Genomic DNA, 15,295 nt, shown 5'->3' on the forward strand with positions numbered 1-15,295 from the left:
GTTTACTTACTCTTAAATATTATTGGGTTTGCCACTCTTGGAGGAATTTGTTGGCTGCTTGAAAGGAAAATAAAAAAATCGGGTTAGCCCCCAGAGGGATAGTTTACCCCAGCTGCAGTGATTCTACATCTTTACACCAAGCTGGCTTGCAAAAAAAAAAAAAGAAAAACAAGCTCATTAGCATCTTTGCTTTGTTCCACAAAGCCAAAACCTGGGGAAGGGGTGAGTGGCAAAGGCCATGCTCATACCACCAGAGAGGTGATGTAGCAAAAAGTGTCTAGAAATAAATATTTTTACGAAGCAAGCACATATTTTAAAGACTAGAATCTGTTCATTAGAATACTATATAAGGCGTGTGTATTTCAGGGTTTGTGGGGTTTAGAAAAAAAGTTTTACTGTGTGAGACAAAGTTGAGAGTGAGTGGGTGTGTAAAATGAGATTTCCCTAGATTTCCTTCTTGCTATGCTCTGGTAACATTTAAAGTATGTGCAGTACAGAGCGAAGGGGTTCTTTGATATCAACATCAATATGAGACTATAATGCATTATTCCCCGTGTGCTTCTCAAAATCCTCCTCTGTAAATAGGAAGAAAACTAGACTAAAATCTTGATCTTTTACAATGCTGTAGACCTGTTTATACTATTACAAGGTTGTTAACATGTATAATGGAGAGGCAATGTTCAATAAAATGCACACAGTACTTTCTCAAAAGGTTCACCATGCCTGTACTTGTTTACTGTTTTGTGCTTACTGTTATTGAAAGGCTGACTTCTGTCATTTGAGTTTGCCTCTGAACGCAGTAATTCAAGGGATAACAACGCCTCTAATGTGTCATAGTCGCTCAATTTTGAGCAAGACTACAAATCACGGTGACAGAGTTCCCCATCGAGCATTATCTAGAAAGATCTGCACTGTGAACAACAAGCGTGGAGTCGGTGGAGCATTTGTGTCTTTAAATCTCCACCAAAAATGACGGACTGAAGATATTTCGGACAATCGCATCATGGGTCAGTCAATTTTGATCACGAATCGACGCTTTCGACGTTCATGATTTATGTAACAAGAACATTTTGCACATTGTTACGTAAAACCATGGCCGTTTCCCGCAGACGGGGATCATATTGACTATAATGGTCAAAGTAATTACACGAACACGTACATCAATTTTGCATTGGTGTAACAGTGTGGTTATACCCGTGGCGACAAAAAAAATTGTTTCAATGACCGTCTGCGTTTTGTTTTGAATGAAATGGTTCTCCCGTCAATCACTGCTGCACAGCCGTCTCGCCGCTGTCTGAAGGAGCACCGTGATTGGCTAACGCGTGCCCAGGGGGCGTCATAAGGACATATGATTGGCTGATAGCAGATGATGAGGCGGGATCATTTCAGCTGAGACTGTCAAGATTGGCAAAGCGCTGGCGCTGCTGTTGCGTGCAGGTAAAAAGAACAGGCGACAAAAAACCTCAGAAAACATTCATCCTGGTTTACAACGAGGAGTGCAATGGAAACGTGGAATCCTCCTCGTGTGGCACAACCTAAAAAGCGAGGCTTTTGAGTCTGTGAGAAAGCGCAACACCTTTTGGCGTCTTAGAAGAAAGTGCTGTTGTGTCAACCATCGTTTGACTCCCGTTCACGCTTTGTACAGCAAGCAACTTGGACAGCTGCGTGTTTTCAAGCCATCAACAAAGAATGAAACCATTGAAACGAGGTGAGCGCCACTCAGGTCGTGTTTTTTTATTATTATTATCTTTTCCGTGTACGTTTTACCACTCTCAAAGTGCTTGTGTGCGAGCCCGGTGCGTCTTTACTGCCGATTGTGAAGTATGTGAGGGTTTTTTGTCTCGAGCGAATGCAGCGTGCGTTTGTGTTTAAATTTGGAGGGACAGCTAGCCAGCTAGTTATCTGTGGAGGCAGGCATGGTGTCCATCTGGCGGAGCGACATGAGTGAGGCTGTGCGTTTGTGTCTGCCTCCTTTGTGCGCTCCAGATGGCTCGTTTACCGAGTAACTCCTCGGTTTATCCGACCGGGTTGTGCATTATCTGGGTGGCTTTATAAAAAAAAAAAAAAAAAAATGTATTTTTTTTCTTTTTTTTTTTTTTACAGTTTACAGACAAAGCGGGCTGTTTTGGGGAAGTCTTGATTTGTAACTTTGTGTGTCGGTGTTCCTCGCGGCCACATTCAAATCTCCACCTCTGAAGTAGCTCGTGAGAATTTCGAAGTTTCTTTCAAACTTTGACTCGGACTTCCACTGAGCGCTGAAAATGTTCCGAAACGTCTCCCAAGGCACAGCTCCCCCCCCCCACCCCCTCAGCTCGTGTAGAGAGAGAGAGGACATTTTGTAAACAAGAAGTTGGCCTGTTTGACAGCCAGTGCGATTTAACACACAGCCGTGTGTCCTTTGGTGTGTTCTTGGCCGCTGTTCCCTGACTTTGCGTGGAGATCTGTAGTTCTTGTGACAAAAGACCAACCTCGCTGCACGGAGGCAGTGGAATCGTGGGGAGTGCGGTTTTGTTGTGGTATCACGTACACCACGTTTCTCCCTGGGACTGCAGTGATAGCTTGATCTGTATCAAACAAGAGTCCCGGTTTACTTGATTTCAGACTCAATATTGGGATTAATGTCCTTATTCCCTGAAATACCGGGAGATCTTTTTTTTTTCGGTTGGGGGGGTGTATTCATAGTGATATTTAAGTTTTTTTTTTGGTATGGGGGGGGGGGGGGGTACAAATGTGAGCACCCTTTGCATTTAATTTCAAAATATGGGATTTGCAACAGAATAAGCTTCCAGTCACAGAGAGGTCAGGATATTTGTTCTAAAATGATGCTCTGTTGTGCTCAGCCCTGCTCCAACGGATCAAGCAATGTTGTTTTGAGGGAGAAGGACAGATTTTTGAATTTGCAATTGCATCCCCTCTTTAGTCTGGCTCACCCTACTCGCCAAGAAATGCACATTTTAAAGAAAGAATTAAAATATAAATAAATAATAATAATAATAAAGATTTTTTTTCTTTCCCCCACCATCCTTAGTCTTAAGAAACTAGCAAGAGGTGAATACGGCCTCCTTTACATGCTCAATAGAGTCCTGGGCCACTGGCTACTGTGATGTTGATATGCACACAATCTCCTTTGTGAGGACAGGCGCTGCCCCCGGGGGTCAGGTTTCACCCAGCCCCACAGAAAGACATTTACTGCATTCTGTGGCCCACCCCTGGGATCAGGCATGCTCCATTTTGAGGGGAGATTTCCTCCAGTGACCAACCACTGAGTTAAATAAAAGTTGAAATCACAAAGCCTTTGTTTGAACGGGGCCTTCTCCCAGCCCCACTTTGAAAATGTATAAAAGCTGCATGTTAAAAGTAGCAGACTTCTGTTATTTATTTATTTTTTGGTGCACTTGTTCTCACTCAGTGTTTTGATCAGCTCAAACCATTTCTCTCCCCGTTTCTGCTCATGTGGTGTCTGCTATTGTGATGACACAGTTTAGCTTTCATTTATTGCCTGAAAGTGGATCAAACCTTTGTGCAGAAAGCAGCTGTGTACACGTGAGGCTGAAGTAGAATAAATGTCTGTGTACTTGCAAAAGACAACGGCGAGGACTACCTGTTTCTACCTAAAAGATTTGATGTGAAGGTGTTGGTTAAGTGGTTATGATGAGTCCTCGTTGTAACGTGACGGTTCCGCTCCTCTTCTGCAGCTATGGAGGAAGAGAATCGCCCGGAGCAGGAGCACTCTTCGGCCATGTCTGACAGCGATGACGGCTCCCCACTCGACCTGTCAGGGAGAGGGCTCCTTGGGAAGCGTCGTCGCCGCGGAAACCTGCCCAAGGAGGCGGTGCAGATTCTTCGGAGCTGGCTGTATGAGCACCGCTTCAACGCTTACCCGTCGGAGCAGGAGAAACTCAGCCTGTCGGGCCAGACCAACCTCTCTTTGCTGCAGGTAAGGGGGTAACTTAGTGATTTATTTATTCATATGTTCTTTCTACATGTTCCAGAGGAAATGACACCTGTGGTACTCACAGTTTCTGTATTCTGATGGTTTTTGTTTTGAAATACAATGTCTTCTAGGTTGTGGATTAAGCGTTTAAGCCAAACCTTTTGTTTCTTTTTCCCTTGAACATATCAGCCAGTGAAAGTAAAACTATAAGATTATATTACCATATTGCTCCGCAGTGAGCAAAACTTTCCCAGTCTTCCCTTTTCACTTTGTTGCATCATGAGTAGACATTTCCTCTTTCCATCTCAACACACAAGTAGCCTGCACTAGATACGGTATTACAGAGCAGTTGGAGGCAGCAGCAGAGCTTCTTGTTATGTAGTCAGTTCAGTGGAATGCCTCTGGCAGGTTTCTCTGTGGCTCAGCATATTTGAGCTCAGACCTTCATTATTGCCAGCTGTCTGACTGCTCTCTTCTTTCTGTCTCACCCCTTTTTCTCTCGCTTTACCACAAGATGGAGTGAGTGAGGCTTTGTCTACAGGCGCAGATGAAGAGAAGTTGTAATTAAAGCCAAATGTCTCAGATTATCTTAGATCTTGAATGTAATGCAGGAGTTGAGTCGTGGCTCAAGCTGATCAAGCTTTTCTCGCGTTGTCGGGTCTTAGAACTTTCAGAATGAAACCTCACAGTATTCTGTAGCAATTGAAGTGTAGACTTTGTCTTTAGTTGTGAACTCCTGTTCATTTCCCCTGTTTTCCCAGATATGCAACTGGTTCATCAATGCCCGTCGACGCCTGCTCCCTGACCTGCTTCGAAAAGATGGCAAAGATCCCACCAAGTTCACCATCTCTCGCAAGGTTGCTGGTAAAAATGAAGGGCACTCGTCTAATGGAGGTGGAGCCAGCTCACCGGAAACCAGTACTGCTACCAGCTCTTCTCAACAGCGCCCATCTGTGATCCGCTCTGCACCTACGTTGGACCTCAGTCTGCTGGGGAACACAGCAACAGCTATATTGACTGGAGCTGGCTACCCTGGTAAGGAAGGCTCTGTCCAGGCACTTATGAGGCTGGATACACGAAGTCTGCTAAGGGAAGCAGAGGAGAAAGGGGCTCAGTCTGCTTGTCTGACCAGCACAACAATAGCTGCTAGCCCTACCAATGGCCTCTTCAACACGCCTCCCCCGACTCCTCCTGAGCTTTACCCAACCCAGGACTTCAGTGATTTGAGGCTCCTCGTAGATGCAGCTCTCCAAAGGGCTGCAGAGCAAGAGAAAATTGAGGATGGCCAAAACAAACCACCAGAGGTTGTAAAAACTGAACTCGTTGTTGAAAAGTGCAGTGCTTACAGCACTGACATGGGTCCAACCCCACCTCCAGAGGAGAAAGTCATGGATCCTTCCAGGGTGCAGAGTCTGATGGAGAAGGCTATGGCAGCTCCAGTATCGGATGGAATTTCTGTAAAATCTCCTGTTCTTGTGACCTCAGGAGCTGCTGTGCCAGTCCCAGCTCCAGTCTTGCTCTCAGCCTCAAGGTTATCCCCTCTTCCGATGAATAAAGTCATATGGAGTCCCTTAGAGAAAGACCCTGTCCAAGCATCCAGCCCAAACCAGCCTCAACTCATTCCAGCCCATCTGCCAACTATAGTACCAGTGTCTGCCTTAGTCTTGGGACAGCCAGATGTGCAGAAACCAGCTGCTGTTCCAGCCATTACCCCAGCAACACCATCAGCCTCAGCCTCCACTTCAGTCTCGCTTCCCACTACAAGTCCTGCAAATGTATCGGTGCCATCACTATTTTCTACAACCCAGAATTCATCTCCAACCGCAGCTGCTCCTCCTCCAGATGTCACCTTTCACTCAGCCTCTAGAGGAGTCCCACTTCACCTGCCATTCCACAGTCCTCCCTTGATGCCAGTAACGGCCCCGTGCCCACTGCCTGCCTCATCTTCAGTGTCACCCGTAACACCAGTGTCCGCCTCCACCCAGGCCTCAACCGCCGTCCCAGCGGCATCCTTGTCCACATCAGCGATCACACCTCTTCTGGGCCTCACCTCCCACCTCGCCCCTCCTCTGCAGCCCTCCACAGGTGTCAGCAGTAGCATGCAGAGGAATTCAGCTGTGGTGCCCAGTGTTTGGAGCATGGTTCATGCTCACACCAGGCAGCCCAGCTCCCTTCAAGTGGTTAAGACCCCCATAACCACAGTCTGGGGTCAGCAGCACAGCCTGCATACAGTGAGTGAACCTGTCAACTAGAAGTTACAGCTGGATTTTATATGTATGGCGTGGAGGGAGGCCAGACACTCTTTAAGGCTGGATAACACTGTATATAACAGAATGTATCTTCACAACCAGTCCCTTTTGGAATGAAGCCTGACAGGCATTAGATGATTTTGAGACAAAGAACTTTTATTGTTTAATCCAATTGTTTACGATGGAAGCCAATGCTTTTATTGAACTGTCTTTTTCTTTTCTTTTTTTTCTGAGTGAACATTCCTCAGTATGGAGTAAATGTTTTTGTACAGTTTTTGACGGCATCTTCGAGGACGTTTCCCTGTTAGGATTTCGGCTTTCGGAAAATATCCCACAATTGTACAAAAATTCCAGTCAGCCCAGTTGGTTATCAGTACAGCAGAGTTGGTCTCTTAAAGTAGCAGCGCTGGACTTTATTGAATGTATAAACAAAAAATCTGGGAAAAAAAACATTTATATCAACGATACGACTGCCTGTCATCCATTCCCCATTAAAGGAGGACATGAGTTTTATGAACTTTCATAGATTTACAATTTATTTTTTTTTTATTATTATCTTTTAGTGATTTAGTCTGTTCTTCTTTTTGTTTTTTTTTCCAGCACATTTCCCGCCCCTCTTCCTTTGTTTTAGTGGAGCTGAGCTTGTGTCTTCTGCAGCACGCCTGACTGAACCACTCCTCGCTCTTTCCCCCTTTCTTCCCATCGTTCCACATTTCCATAGCGGAGCAGTTTCATTGGCCTTCGCGGCCACTGTGATCGCAGCTCCTCTATATGCTCTCCAGTGCAACATATCTGTTTGTTTGCCAATTCCTTTTCATAACCGTATTTCAACAAACGAGTAGCATGTTTCTATCTAAAGACAAATCTTCGGTGCCATCTCATGAGACACCCAGATCACTTTGCCTGGTCACATCGTATCACAGTTTGCAATCTCAGTTGAAAGGCGAGAAGAGACACGGTGCTGAAGAAGGCTTTATATGTATTATCTGATTTAGAGAGTGGATGTCTTATCTTTGTCCATATTGGGGCCTTAGAGTTTGCTATCTTTCAAATCTGAATGTCTTACTAATAGAAAAGGGTAATAATGCTTACAGGTTCTCCACTAAGCAAATGTAGCACACTTGGTAGCTTGGTAACGAGTATTATTATTGTTGTTATTTTCTTTTTCTTTTTTTTTTTAAATCTAGTTTCTTTCCTCTGTGCTTTCCATTTTTCTCCAGAAATGGTTTCCATAGATTTTTCTGATCATCCATTAAAGCTGTAGTTTCCGTGAAACTGTAAGGATCACCCATGATGTAGTGATGAGCGCCACCTTGGACATCTGTCTCCGACAGCAGCGTGTGGAGAAAAGCTGGATTTCTTTGTGACTAATGCTGTAGCAGAATTGTTAGAAACCTCGTCATGTTTACCAGTGTCACTGAGCTGTTTTTAGTTCAAACGGTTGCGTTTTCCATGGTCCAGTTGAGTGGTTGGAAGTCTGATGTTGGGTCTTAATACTGCTGAGCAATGACCACTGCAAACATTCCCAGATTACCTCCAACTTTGTTCTGATATTTCGGTTTTGTTTGTCCTCCTTCTCCGAGCCAGAAAAGGATGTGTAGGCGTGCTTTTATTTCAGCTACTCAATAGTCTGATGTCCATTTATACCTCAATCTACATAGTTCTTGTCAGGCTTGGGTCATATGTAGAATACTAAGTGTTACGGTCAGTTTTAATTATTCATACTACATGCCACTGTGATGACGCCTTCGCGATTGGGATACTGGAAATAGCTGGCTATGGTTTAGGTTTTATGTGACAAGGTTTCTTTTTATTTCAGGTTTTTAGATACAAACTGACACTCCTGAGAACAAAATGTGATGATGTAAATATGTTGAAGGTCAAGTTTCTTTTGGTTTGTTCTTTTCGTTTTCTGGCATGAGCTCAATTCTCACTGTAATTTCTTTACAGCCAAATGTTTTCAGAAGGTTCATTTTAAAGTTCACATTGTGAATCATGACTGGCTGCTGTGCCTTAAGCCTATGACTGAGGGATGATGTCCCTGTGTATTTTTTTTCCTTTAATATATATATTAAAAACTCAATAGTCTGTGCAATATACGCCTTAAACTTTAAATGTGTTTTGTATGAACATTTCAAAGAAATAAAAGTTGTTTTTCATAAATTTAGTTCCTTTTTTTTGACCATGATGAACATGTTAATGGATAACCTTTGACCCCCGACAATGAGGGGATCTATAGCTCTTACCTCGCTGATGTTGAATTCATTCGTCTAATTGGTTTGTCCTCTCTCCTCCGTCTTCACGTCTTTGACCTGGAAATTGGTTTCGACAAAATGTTGTGATGGATGTTTTAATTTCCTAAATGCACCCAGAGAGGAGGCTTGTTGGTGCTATATGTGAGATTGCACCAGTGGATCGTTTGCATCTGTAATGTTTAAACGTGGCATGTCAAAGCAAAACAGTCTGGAGCGATGGATCCAGGTTGACGAACCTTGGACACCTGGTCTCATTTTTGTTCTCTCGTCTGTGGCGAGAGCGACAACGATGTCGGAGGAGGAATCGAGGACGTACAAGTTGAGAAGTGGAACAATGGCTGGGTTCTACTAGTCCCTTTAGACGTGTGGGCTCCGAGTAAATCAAAACAAAGATATGAGTAATCCACTTTATTGAGTGTTGAAACATTTCTATGTTAATGGGTTTGGTCTCTTCCAGGAGGACATGGGTTCCACCCATAGGGCATGTGGGATCACCAAAAGGTTTAAGAAAATGATGGCAAGGCCTTCAGTCATCAGATCACAACTGATAGAATAGAATCTACATTAAAGCACACTAAGGCTGTTCTAGTAGCATGTGGGGGCTTCACACATAAAGATTATTTATTTTTGTCTTTGTCACCTGTCAGTATCATACATATTTGCTTGGTTATTTCACTTGTGTGAGATTCAATGTGTGAGTTTTGCCTGATGATCTGCGGGGGCTAACCAGGATACATAGTCATTTGTTGAGTTGGATGTATCAGCTAACCCTGTTCACACCATATGCAGTCACATGTAAGCAAATAAACTGAGCGTTAATTTTCAGAACTTTACTATGATTATTGCTCTAACTCGTGTGGGTACATGTGAGCGATCGAATCATCCAATGGTTGCACGTTACTGATGTTTCAGATAACTGTGTGAAAATGCCAGAGCTCAGAATATATAATCTATTCAAAGGGCTTTGTAAATGTTACTGTAGGTTTTAGCACATTTAAAATAAACTGCTGATATTACTATCATTAAAATCATCAAACAGTTAAAGTCTTTATCTCTGAAACAGGCTTTATCAGAGAAATGCCAAAAGCTTGTGAGTATTTCTGAGTTTATGCATTAAAACTATGCAAGTACAGCAGAAGCCCTGAAACACCCCCAATGCACAGGCAATGAATTGTGTGAATGTGCATTAAATATGGACATTTTTCAGTGATCTAAACACTCCAAACACATAACTTCACCTACTTTTATTTGCCTTAGCAGGCTGAATTCCTTCAACAGCATGGACATGTCTGATCCCTCAAAAAATGCATGCGGCCAGCGGATAGAACGAGATCAATTAAGTCAACCCGTTCTATCAACCCATATACCAAGAGGAAATAAACACCCCTTTTGATTGTCAAAAACATGTAAACACCATGATCCATTTCTCACTTTTCATCACGCAAGAATAAAAAACATTTCAGAGAAGGGGCCACTTTGCAGTGCACATGCAGGCGTGGTAGCTAACTGGCAGGATGAGGTAAACATGGCTGGTACTGTAGGTAGTACTGAAACTGGAAGTCGAAGCAGCCCCCGTGCACACACAAACACATATTGGTGCCTAAAGCATTTCCAAAGTCCAACGAGTTTCCTATGAATACCAAACAAACTGCAGTCAAGGTAGAAGAAGCGGCAGTAGACTTATTGTTGTGAGATGCGGGTACTGTCGTTGACCTAGGTGGTATATTTAGATCTTGATAAATGATAAATGATAAAAACTGAGAGGCAGTGTATAGCAAAATAATTCTTTGGTTTCCAAGATTCTACCCTTGATAAACATGTCGAAACAGCATAAAGCAACTCTGATACTGGATGCCTATTTATTTTTCTCCAATCTAGACGGTTCAAAGAGGAAATGGGGATGGATTTGTGGTGCAGAAGGTGTGCAGGGGGCCCAGAGGAAGACTTCTTCTCAGTCTACTCATCATCCTTGTCTTTGGCGCCATGTTTGAGGATGCGGGTGAACTCTGCGTAGTTGAAGTTGCCCTTCTTGTCGATGGGTGCCTCACGGAACAGCTCGTCCACCTCTTCATCTGTGAAGCGATCGCCCATGGTGGTCAGCAGCTCTCTCAGGTGGTCTTCGTGGATCACGCCTTGGATAGGGAGAGCAGCCAGTAAGATAGCCCGGCACTTACAACACCAGTGTGATTTGTTGATGTGATGTGCGTTTCAGTTTCCACCCACTCACCACATCCTTCCTCGTCAAAGCAGGCAAAGGCATTGCGGATGACATCCTCAGGGTCAGTCCCGTTGAGCCTCTCTCCAAACATGGTGAGGAACATGGTGAAGTTAATGGGTCCTGGCGCTTCGCTCATCATTCCCTCCAGGTATTCATCAGAGGGGTTCTTACCTGAAGAACAACAATACAATACAATGTTATATTCTACTGTTTAGATATGTTGAATTATATAGTACCGTTGTATAATTTGTCTTAGGGATAAATAAAGAATTTTTTCAATTTACATTTAGTAAGCGAATATTTCACTCACACCAAGCAGTGTCAAAAAATTCAAAAAAGCAGTCAAAAGATGGATTAGTTAAAGAATTGTTCCAAGTCTTTGGCAGTTCACTTGAGCCTGAAATGTCTTTTTGGTCTCCAACACTGCACTGAGAACACTGCTAATCCTGATGACATCATCTGGTCAACAGAGGCACTTTATCTCTCCTAGCTCTGTTGCGTAATCCAAAAAAATATTATACAACTTCCTCGGCTGATTAATGGTGCTTTCATGTCAAGTAAAGTGAAAGATTACCCTTGAAAAGATTGAATTTGGGTTTTGAAACAAAGGTCTGCCCGTGTAGTCATGAAAAAAAAACAAAGCTGCTTACCCAGAGAGGCCAGCATGTCGTGCAGATCCTCCTTGTCGATGAAACCGTCTCGGTTCTGGTCGATCATGTTGAACGCCTCTTTGAACTCCTGGATCTGAGATTGGTCGAACATCGCGAAGACGTTGGAGGTGGCCCTCTGAGGGCGCTTCTTGGTGGTCTTTCCCTTGGCACGTTTGCTCGACATGGTGGCGGCAGGTTGTAGATCTGTGCACAGACAATGCTCATGAGTTAGATAAAGCCTGTGCTACTGCAACACACTGATCAGGGAGAGGCCTGGCATGGGTTTAACAAATCTTTATATAAATGCTTATTCAAGCATTCATTCCAAAAGACCAGCTCGGGTATATCTGCAGTACAGTGCAAAAGCAGCACTGTACCGATGTAGCAATGTTTTATATTATCTCTTGTATGCACTTGCAGGTGGTTCTTTTTCTCTCACTTCCTCTAGAGACTGAATCTCCTTCTCCAAAAATGTCAGGCACTGTGACGGGTGTGAAAATGACATGTCTCTACAGTGCACAACGCAGCACACTTCAGATCTGTCCAGAATTAGACCTGCCACTCATGTTCGGGTCTACAAGGATTTGGCATTCTTGTGCATGTGTTTATATGAGTGAGCTCATGATTGCATTGTACCCCGGGCTATATGACATACAGTGGACAGAGAAAGATCAGACTAATAAGGCTGATTAGTCACACAGAAGAATGACATAATGTCCTGATGGAAGCAAAGGTAATGTGAATGCTGCGTGTTTCAAATCCTCATAATGCATTCAGAGAGACAAGGATATCTTAAATACTTTAAAATAAGAACAACGAAATTAAACTCTGAAAGTTTTGAATGGAAGTAGACCAAGCATAGCTTACATATCTAAGTCAGATTAGGTTTTGAATTGAGATGTTCACATTTAGACAAGCAACCTCATTTCAGTGATTAGATTAGTAGATCAAGGTACTTGTACACAGCACTGTAAAAAGTCTTTGTCCAGTCAGTCCTTTGTATAGGTGCAGAGATTTATTGAAACATGTGCAACATAAATGTTAATACAGTATATAAAAAGGCAAAAACAGAGCTTGCAGAATTCTAATGAGCCTGACAGTCGATGTTTGGTATGGCCAGCTTTACTCTTCAACACAACCTCTTAGACAACCTTACTTGTAATTTTTTTTTAAGTAATGCTCAGGAATACTTCTCCAGGCTTCTTAAAGAACATTCCAAGGCTCTTCTTTGAATGTTGGCAGTCTTTTGTTCGGTTCTCTGTCAAGATGATCCCACACTGCTTCAATAATGTTGAAGTCCGGGCTCTGGGGAGGATTCATCCCTCCATCAGACCTGTTACCATTGATTTTCAGTCTAGTTCTTTTGTCATTTGGCATACCTCAGCCTTTTCTCCTTGTTCCCCCTTCTTAATAATGGCTTCTTGACAGACCGCTTCTGTTGAGGCTTTGACCAACAGTAGATGGATGGACTTATGGTACGGGTGCATCTCTCAGGTCCCGCCTACGATCTTTTCTGGATTTTTTTTTTTCACTTTCAGTTACTGTTGTCATCTGCTGTAGATAGTTTTTCCTCTCTTTTTTTTAGGCCAGTCACTTCTTTTGTTTTTCGTCCTCCATGTATCCAGTTTCCTTTATTTCCATCTTTTTAAATACACACATGCATAGATATAAGTTTTCAGTTAACAGGTCTTTGAGAATCAACTTATTGGAGCCAAAAATAATAATTCAATATCTTGTCTGTCTTTGGTCAGCAAAAAAAAACAGTCAGCGTCGAAAGAAACAAACTATAAAAAAAACCTTCAGAAAGCCTAGAGAACTATTACTCAAAACCACTTTTGAAGATTACAAGAAAGACTCGTTCTTTCTTTATCTCTGTCAATAAGTTACTAAATTTGCTCCGACGTATATATTTTAATGTCTGCAAGTGTTCTGAAATTCAACACATTTTCAAGGAAACATGCTTCTAAGACCCATTTCTTTTTCCCCAGCTGTAATGATTTTGTAGCCGAGTGCTCCTGCAGCTTTATAAATAGCTCTTTGCTGTCCCATTTTCACCAAATCTCTTTCTCTAAGGTCTCCGTGTGTGACACTGCTGTCATTTTATCTAATGAGCCAGAGCAATGCTACATTTTTGTCTACTGTCGCTGATGCATGTATGATTCATGAGGGCCTCTGACAAAAGCAAGTGAAGGCAGGTTCCCTCTATCCTTCCTCCTCTCCTACTGGATATAAAAATTTCCACCTTCACTGATACATATACAAATTACTGCAACTGTATCACTATGGGAGAATTCTAACTTTTATTGCCAATGCAAATGCAATATGACAATTCAATGGTTTAGTCCAAAGATTATATACTTAATGAAGGACTTGACAGTCCTCTAACATCTACACAAAGGCATAATGGATCTGCGTGTTTAGGTTCTCCACATAAGGGGCACAGGAAAAGAATTTGTGTGCATTACTGCCAAATGAAGCACCCACCCACACACAGACAGACACTGTTTCTCTTGCCACAGACACATGTAGACTCAGTCTTTCCTTTTATTTGTCAACTGTGGCGCCTTCACTCCCTTCATGTGCCAAATAAATGATGAAATAAGGAAGGTGGGCACCGTTGGCACAAGACCCTTTTCATTCTCTACCTCACAATCGCAGAGGAAGCTGGAAACAAAACAATGTCCAGCTTCACGTCAAAGCTTCAGAAAGAGAGGAATTCCTCATCTCTGATTCCCTTTCCTGCTTAAATGGTATGCATCATAGTTTTGTATGCAGATGATTCTTGCAGCTCTAATAAAAGGCAGTTCCAAAGTAAATAGTTCATTTTGAGACACTGGAATTGAATCATCTGCCTCTGCGTCAGTGTGTCTGTTTGAAGTTTGATTAATGTAGATTCTTTGATAATGTGGTTGTGTTAGAATTCAAGAGTGCGTGAAAAGAAAATTTGACATTGAGTCCCATTGGGTCTGGTAGCGTAGCAACAGCTAAAACCCCCAGCACAGAGTGAATCAACAGTAATTCACAAAAACTATTTTTGACCCCCAGTATCATAAGCATTTGGCTGACGTGTCTTGGCTTGGCTTGTGCTGACAATTGTATTTGTTCTTTGGCCACAACAGTTCGTCTATGGGCCCTTGCTGATGACAAAGCTCCTCTGTCCTCCTGTCCAACAAGAACACGCACTGTTTGATATCACCAAACAGAGAGATTGTCATCCCTCATCAGGTCTAGTAGGTCACCGACTGCTGAAGTGATGACTAAAGGGCCAACGGTCAGGACTTCCAAAAACAAACACAGCGAAAAAGGAATGCAATCTCTCATTGCCTATAAAAAAACGCAGCATCAGACTGTGTTAAAGAGTGTGAGCCAGACTAATCTAAATGGGTCAGCTGCATTTGGAAATTCCTCTGATTAATGAGCCATTTTGATGAGATGGAAGTAATCATGCATGCATATAGTTCAAAGTACTACAGTACACACAACTAGTCCAAGCTGAACATCCCATACAGGTTTCGCCTAATCAACAGATGGGGAAAAACTCCACTAAGATCCACTTCAGAAGCTCCATGTAACTCTACCCTCCTTTCAGCTCTGACAGTAGAGCACTGTACCACTAAACACAGGGAATTAACACCATCCATACACTTCAGACATGTCAAATATGAGCTTTTTGATGCTGCGTATACTATCTGTACAGCTCAGGGTTAAAAATCAGGTTTAACTCTCACCTTGGCTTCAGGCAGAAATATTTGGGAGTCCTTCAAACTCCTTTTGTGTGGTTCCGTCACAGGAGTTGGAGGGGAAGCAGGCAGCCTTTCTAAAAAGTTTGCTTAAAGAATCGGACTCCCCGTGGGCCCCACCCCTTTTTGGCCCGGCCAATGGTAGGAGCAGCCTGTCCCGAACAAAGACATCCTAGGCCAGGACATTTCTCCATACAAGGCAAAGGAATGCACAGGCTGCGGCTTGCCACTACCGAAGCTGCTGCTCGG

At 43.0% G+C, this 15,295-nt stretch overlaps 3 protein-coding genes across 3 annotated transcripts in view; 2 read left to right on the forward strand and 1 right to left on the reverse strand.

Moving 5' to 3' along the window:
* Positions 1-1,423: 1,423 nt before the first annotated feature.
* On the forward strand, positions 1,424-7,882 carry LOC140303689 (uncharacterized). The gene is made up of 3 exons (XM_072382546.1): positions 1,424-1,708; positions 3,696-3,937; positions 4,696-7,882. Exons 1-3 carry the CDS (start codon positions 1,690-1,692, stop codon positions 6,184-6,186), a joined length of 1,752 nt encoding a protein of 583 aa, XP_072238647.1. The 5' UTR covers positions 1,424-1,689; the 3' UTR covers positions 6,187-7,882.
* A 1,785-nt stretch (positions 7,883-9,667) lies between these two features.
* On the reverse strand, positions 9,668-15,138 carry myl9b (myosin, light chain 9b, regulatory). Its single transcript, XM_072382563.1, has 4 exons — positions 15,035-15,138; positions 11,307-11,510; positions 10,666-10,827; positions 9,668-10,570 (listed from the first exon to the last, which is right to left on the reverse strand). Exons 2-4 carry the CDS (start codon positions 11,488-11,490, stop codon positions 10,395-10,397), a joined length of 522 nt encoding a protein of 173 aa, XP_072238664.1. The 5' UTR covers positions 11,491-11,510; positions 15,035-15,138; the 3' UTR covers positions 9,668-10,394.
* The window catches only part of chchd6b (coiled-coil-helix-coiled-coil-helix domain containing 6b), a 79,671-nt gene continuing 76,073 nt past the window's right edge, over positions 11,698-15,295 (forward strand). The window contains exon 1 of the mRNA XM_072382561.1: positions 11,698-11,710. The gene's annotated coding sequence lies outside the window, so the exon portion shown is untranslated. The remainder of the gene's footprint in view (positions 11,711-15,295) is intronic.

This window comes from Leuresthes tenuis, unplaced genomic scaffold, assembly GCF_036924035.1.
Source record: "Leuresthes tenuis unplaced genomic scaffold, fLeuTen1.0.hap1 SCAF_3, whole genome shotgun sequence".
Lineage (NCBI taxonomy): Eukaryota > Metazoa > Chordata > Actinopteri > Atheriniformes > Atherinopsidae > Leuresthes > Leuresthes tenuis.

What these genes read in the sequence shown, in the direction of transcription:
- myl9b (XM_072382563.1), bottom strand. Translation starts at nt 11,490, where the DNA reads ATGTCGAGCAAACGTGCCAAGGGAAAGACCACCAAGAAGCGCCCTCAG. An exon ending in CGACATGCTGGCCTCTCTGG is followed by an intron (nt 10,828 to 11,306) that starts GTAAGCAGCTTT and finishes GTTGTTCTTCAG; the next exon opens with GTAAGAACCCCTCTGATGAA. An exon ending in CTTTGACGAGGAAGGATGTG is followed by an intron (nt 10,571 to 10,665) that starts GTGAGTGGGTGG and finishes TCCCTATCCAAG; the next exon opens with GCGTGATCCACGAAGACCAC.
- LOC140303689 (XM_072382546.1), top strand. An exon ending in CCAACCTCTCTTTGCTGCAG is followed by an intron (nt 3,938 to 4,695) that starts GTAAGGGGGTAA and finishes CTGTTTTCCCAG; the next exon opens with ATATGCAACTGGTTCATCAA.